The sequence below is a fragment of the Cavia porcellus genome, unplaced genomic scaffold (assembly GCF_034190915.1).
Source record: "Cavia porcellus strain 051 isolate PalLab524CR breed Dunkin Hartley unplaced genomic scaffold, mCavPor4.1 scaffold_25, whole genome shotgun sequence".
In the NCBI taxonomy this organism is placed as follows: Eukaryota; Metazoa; Chordata; class Mammalia; order Rodentia; family Caviidae; genus Cavia; species Cavia porcellus.
This window is the reverse complement of record NW_026947508.1, coordinates 21,552,038-21,558,295: the sequence shown is the minus strand read 5'-3', so window position 1 is coordinate 21,558,295 and position 6,258 is coordinate 21,552,038. Positions and strand designations below refer to the sequence as shown.

Below are 6,258 nucleotides of genomic sequence, written 5' to 3'. Positions count from 1 at the left end.
ATTCCTCCAGTCCTTAAACATAGAGACAAGGTCTAAGTTATTCAAGTTGGGTTTGAACTTGTGACTCTTGTGTCTCAGCCTCCCAGGATGCTGGATCACAGGCTTCAACCACCACACTTGCCTTCTCTAGGCTTTCGTCATTCAATTGTTATAAAGGCCTTTGTGTAACAAGGTCTTAGAACAAGTGACTCATCCCAAGTCTCTTCAAATACTATTCAATAGTTCAATAGTTGAGTTAAAAATGTTAGCTGGACATGGTAGTGATTTAGTCAGATCTTGTCTTAAAATTAAATCAAAAAGATACAGCTCCATGCAAAACGGGTTGGGTTGTTCAATTCCCAGTACCATAGTTCATTATTTTTTGTCTTAGTCTCCCAGACTACTGGGATTATGGGCATGCCACCATAGCTGGCTGCTGTACATGATTTCTAATTCCAGCTGTCTCAATATGTAAAATCAGAATGAGGATGAGTAGTTTATACCATGAGTTTTTTTTTTTATTATTATCAGTACCGGGGATTGAACTCATGACCGCCTGCTTGCAAGGCAGGTGCTTATGCCACTGAGCTAAATCCCCAGCCCTATACAATGAGTTCTTTAATCCATTTTATTTATGGCAAATCACTGTTATTACTGATGGTGCCTTGAATTACATCTTTTTTTGTTGTTCTTGGTACCTGGAATTGAACTTAAGACTTTGTGCTTACCAGGCAGACATTGTGCAGTTGAGCTATATCCCTGGCCTAAATGACATCATTTGAAATAATGACTCCTCTCCATTCCCCAGTCTTTTAAAGCTTACTGTGAACACTTGCTGCTAGACTGGGAGGAGCCCTGTAGCACACCCCTCCCATCAACATTGTCTTGTTTCACAGCACTCATCATGCTGCTTTGTTTGTAAGCTCTCTGTTGCAGGGATCTGTTTAATTTACTTCAGCAGACAAGTAGAGCCTGTCCCTCTACCACCCTCAAGAGAGCAGAAAAAGGCATCAGACACATTCACTGATGACAATTTATTATCTGTTGGCAGCACACAGACCAAACAGTAATTAGACCAGAATTATGTCCACATAGAAGTGGGCAATGATAAAGGCCATTCTATGGGGAACATGACCATTTAATCATGTTTTAGTTGTTTGATCTTCTGTTTATGTCGTTCAATTTCTTTCTCCATTCGTTCAATTTCCTTTTTATGATGATAGATCTCATCTTCATGATGTTTCTTCAAGGCTTCTAGTTGTTCTCTAGTCTTCTGTCTATAAGGACATAGTGGCTCAGGGCTTAATTCCAATCCTTTACCCCAAAGAGATTTTTAAGCATAACCTGTAGTCCCTAAAGTGGCGGCCCCATCCCAAAGGTAGCTATGCTTTTTCATCTTGACTCTATTGGTTAAAGAATACTCCATCATAAATTAAGGTGTCTTCATCTGAAGGAGGATCATCAACATGATTCCACTGTCCTGGTGTGAGTGCAGGAGGTACTACAAACTAGCACTTTGTGTAACTAATGTCATGCCTTTCTGGAATTCTCTATTTTAAATACTTTATACGTGGGGCTGGGGATTTAGTTCAGCGGCATAAGCGCCTGCCTTGCAAGCAGGTGGTCGTGAGTTCGATCCCCAGTACCGATAAAAAGGAAAAAGACAAAAAACAAAAACAAAAACTTTATACGTTATAAACTACTCTGGAAAGTTGTGACATTAGTTCCAGATACTTTATCAAAGGAACAGCCCAGAGAATCAGATCCCTTTTTGGGGGGAAAAAAGGAGCAAAAGAAGGGAACAGGCAAAAATATGTGGGGGAAAAAAAAAAACGTGATTAAGGTAAAATGATCCCATCTTAACTTGCCTAGGCCTTTCTTTGCCTACAGAAATGCATGGTCCACTGTAAGGGCCCAGAAAAAGGGTCTTTTCCAAGTACAGTGCTTAGCAGTCAAATTTAAGGCTCAATAAATGACTACAATAAAAATGCTGACTTGACAGCATTTAGGCCTCAGTTTTCTGTAACTATAGAGGCCCAAAAAGATGGCCTCTAAGGACCATACTCCAGTTATGGCAAATAAGTGCCATTGTGACACACATTTTGTCTTTTGTTTTGCTTTCTGGTGCAGGGACTGAACCCCAGGACTCTTGCATGCTATGCACCTACTCTACCACTGAGCTACACAATCAGCCCCACAATTAATCTTAGAACACAGACCAAAGATTAGTTCCTGACTCCAGTGTGAAGTCAGTTAAAGATAACTCAGGGCTCGGAAAGCCAGTAGATAGGCACACTGCTGTCCCTACTCCTAAGCAATTTCTAGCTGAAGGTCTGGGCTGGGTTACAGCAAAAGTCTCCAGGAGGGGGTAGAGGACAACTCTGGCCAGGTGAAGCCAGTTCTGATTACCCACTCACTCCGGAGGAGTTGGGTATAGAAACAGCTGAGAGGATCTGAAAACTCAGGGAATCCATATGAGTTTGCAAAGCTAAGGCATGTGGGGGAGAAGAGGGGAGGTGATGGGTAATAGGTGAGTAACCGAGTCAGGTTCAGAGACTGCAAATTATTGGACGGTCGGATCAAGACACTCTAGGGTATTTTGCTCCACCCAGGTCTGGGGGCCGGGAGATGGTAAATGATAAACAAGAAGAGTTGGGCCCAGGACTGAGCGTTCCGGAGACGGTGCAAAAGGCCTGCCCTTGGGACTTACATGCGGTTGCGCAAAGGACAGGGTGCGCCCTATAGATGGAAAAAGCCGGAAGCCCAAGTGTTGTAACGGAATGGGCTCCAGTTCTGCGTGGGATAGGGTGCTCCAAGGCACCAGAGGTGGGTGAGGCGACAGGAAATTTAAGAAGGACTGGAAGGCTCTGGAAGCTCTAGGGCTGGACTTGGGACTCAGTGGGCCTTACCGGAAGAACCTCTCCTCTTCAGCCTGCTCTCTCTTCCCGAAGGCCCCACCGGCTTCCCGGATCGAGCCGGAAGAACCATCATGATCCTGTGACAACAGAGAGAGACCGGAGCATGGGTAGGGATGCTGAGTGAAAGACAGGATTTGACTCTAGGGTGGGAGAGGGGATGCTGCCACGGCGTACCTTGTCCGAGCCGAAACCTCGGGTTTGCATGGCCCTCACTCCCCAAACGCCGAGCCGCGCCCGAGACGCCAACGCCGTACCTGCCATTGTGCCTAATTCAGTAGCCGCTCGTCACTTGGCTTGGCTGCTTCTCTATAGGCGCTAAATACGCGGCTGGCCAAACAGCCAGTCTTTTCAGAAAAGAGGCGGGACATAGGTAAGAGTGGCGAATCAGGACAGCTAAAAGGCGGTGCTTCTAGAGCCTAGAGCGAATCCTGAGAAAGAGGTGGGACTATTCTTAGCCAATCACGAACGACGGCTCCCGGGCCAAAGGAAAAAATAATTCTGTGGGCGGATGGTGCAGAAGAGGGTCTCTAGGACGTCGCAAGCCGCAATTTACCCTTTTAAGACCCATCAGTATGAAAGAGGCGTCCAGTTCTACAGTTGATGTTCAACGGAAATTAAGTCCTCCCTTTCCTGGTGATTATAAAGGAGATGTTTAAGATGTTGAAGTTCAGGACCTCGACCTTTCCAGCACAACCCCGAGTTTCAAAACCGCGTTCTCATCTCTTATGACGCGTCACTAATCTTTTATTGTATTGACATTGTCAAATCTCAGTTTAAATTTCACCTTCTTAGAGAAACCTTACCCGAGCTTTTTAATCATCCACCAGCGATTCTAGCGCATCTCCCAGTTTCGTGTTTTGCCTTCCTCACACAGTTCACCTTGTGAAGCCATCAGAGTCTTCAGTAGGTAGTTAATATCTGGAAATGGTATTGATATGTTATTGAATGGACTTGGTAAACTTTTGGTAATACAATGTGATTGGAGTCTAAGAAAGGCTTTGCCTTTTCACTCATCTAACAAATGTGAATAAGACAACAGTCAAGAAGTTTCCTTTTTTTTTTTTTTTTGGTACCGGGGATGGAACTCACGACCACACACTTGCAAGACTTGCACTTATTTATGCCACTGAGCTTCAGTCATGAAGTTTACATATGTTGTGTGTGTAATTGTCTCTATATAGGCTCAAGTTTATTTTCCTTTAGATGAGAGGGCTGGGCTAGCTTATTATCTTATTCATTATTATAAAAAACTTTTTTTGAGAGTCTTGCTACATGGCTCAGGCTGGCATCAAACTCATGATCCCTCATGATCTTTCTGCCACAGCCTCTCAACTGCTATTATTACATGTGTGTACCATCAGGCCTGCCCAAAATAGCTTTTTTTTCTGTGAAAAAAGAAAAAAATTTAATGTATTTTTCATCTGAATTTTTTTTTGTATTTTGAGAATATCACATTTATTTATTATTATTATTTTGGTACTGGGAATTGAACTCAATGACTTTGTGCTTGCCAGGCAGGCACTGTGCTACTGAGCTATAACCTCAGCACACCCCCCCCCCCAATTTTTGGAGAGCCAGTGGTGTGTCTGTAATCCCAGCACTTGGGAGGCTGAGGCAGGAGGATCATTGCAAGTTTGACATCAGCCTGGGCTACAAAGTGAGTTCAAGGCCAGCCTGAACTGCAATGAGAGACCCTGTCTCAAAAAAACAAAACAAAACAACAAAAAAAAACACCCAAACTTTTTTTTTGGAGAGAGCCTCATGGTATAGTTTAGGCTGGTCTTGAGCTCACTGTGTAGCCCAGATTGGCTCTGAATTTGGAGTGATCCTCCAATCTACCAATGCTGGTGTGTACCATTGCACCCAGCCATAAATTTTTTTTTTTTTTGATATCAGATATTGAACTCAGAACCTTGTGCTTGCCAGGCAGGCGCTGTGCCATTGAGCTACATCCCTGGCCCAACACTGGTTTTTATTATCTTTTAGTTGGGAAAGTACCAGCCCTGGTTTGTATGACTTTTAAATGGAAGGAAGTATCTGCTAGCCATATCTTCAAGGGTTCATTGCAGAAAATAAAAAAGTAGATGAATGAAAATAATAAGATGGGTTTGATAATTCCAGCACTTGAGAAGCTGAGGCAGGAGGATCACTTGAGTTTAAGGCTGGCCTGAAACACAAAGCAAGACCCTGTCTCAAAAAACGAACAAACAAATTGAGCCAAAAATTAAAAAATAATAAAAATATTACTCTCTTACAAGAATAGTTATAATTTGGTGTTTCCAGATGATCTTTGAGTGCTATTTTCCTTTCAGAAACTTTCTATGGCAAGGGGATAGCTCAGGGATAGAGTGCTTGCCTACTATGTGTGAGGTCCTGAGTCTGATCCCTAGCACCACAAAACAAACAACACTGCTTCTAGCTCTCAGGTATTGCTGGTGTTTTTTTTTTTTTTTGTCTTTTTCCTTTTTATTGGTACCAGGGATTGAACTCATGACTGCCTGCTTGCAAGGCAGGCACTTATGCCACTGAGCTAAATCTCCAGCCCCTAGTATTGCTGTTTTTGATCATCTCCTAGGCTGAGCACTCAGTGGGAGAGCCTGCTAAGCTTGCACTAAAGGTTCATGTACACACTGGAATGCTATAATAAAAAATAAGTAAATAAATCAAAGAAAATATGGAATGTTGGCAAGGAGTGGAGGAATTAGAACGTTGATACATACCTATTGGAATATAAAATGAGTCAGTTGGAGTAGAAAAGGGCTTGAGGTGGTTCAAAAAATAAAAATTAAACATAGAATTATCACAAGATAGTCGCATAGTGGAGCACACCTGTGACTCCAGCACTTTGGGAAGCTGAGGTAAGAGAACAGCAAGTTTGAGTCCAGCCTGGGGAGCTTAGTAATTTAGCGAGATTCTGTTTCAAAAAAGTGAAAAATGATTATAGGTGTAGCTCAGTAAAAAATCCTTGGGTTCAATCATTAGTACTATATGAAAAAATAAAAGAAAATGTGCTAAGTGAAAGAAATCAGACACAAAAGGTCATATACTGTATATTTTCATCTATATTAAATATTTAGATAGGGTTCGTCCGTGGAGACAGAACACATTGGTGGTTTTCAGAAACTGGGCAGACAGGTAACTGCTTTAATGCGTGCAATGCCTTTAGAGTGGACAGTTACGGAACTAAATAGAGGTGGTGGCTTCATAGCATATCAATATTAAAGTCCACTATGTTGTTCCACTTTAAAATAGCTAATTGTATGTGTTATATACTTCATCTCAATTTTTGAAAACGTCCACTTGAGGCCTGGAGCGCTTTAAGGATTCCTAAGTAGGGGAGGCGGGGCGAGAGGCGGGTTGG

The 6,258-nt window shown here is 42.6% G+C and overlaps 1 protein-coding gene across 1 annotated transcript; it reads right to left on the bottom strand.

Moving 5' to 3' along the window:
- Positions 1–998: 998 nt before the first annotated feature.
- Atp5if1 (ATP synthase inhibitory factor subunit 1) lies at positions 999–3,259 on the bottom strand. Its single transcript, XM_003471270.5, has 3 exons — positions 3,072–3,259; positions 2,889–2,974; positions 999–1,256 (listed from the first exon to the last, which is right to left on the bottom strand). The coding sequence occupies exons 1-3, from the start codon at positions 3,156–3,158 to the stop codon at positions 1,118–1,120; spliced, it is 312 nt and encodes a 103-aa protein (XP_003471318.1). The 5' UTR covers positions 3,159–3,259; the 3' UTR covers positions 999–1,117.
- Positions 3,260–6,258: the final 2,999 nt, after the last annotated feature.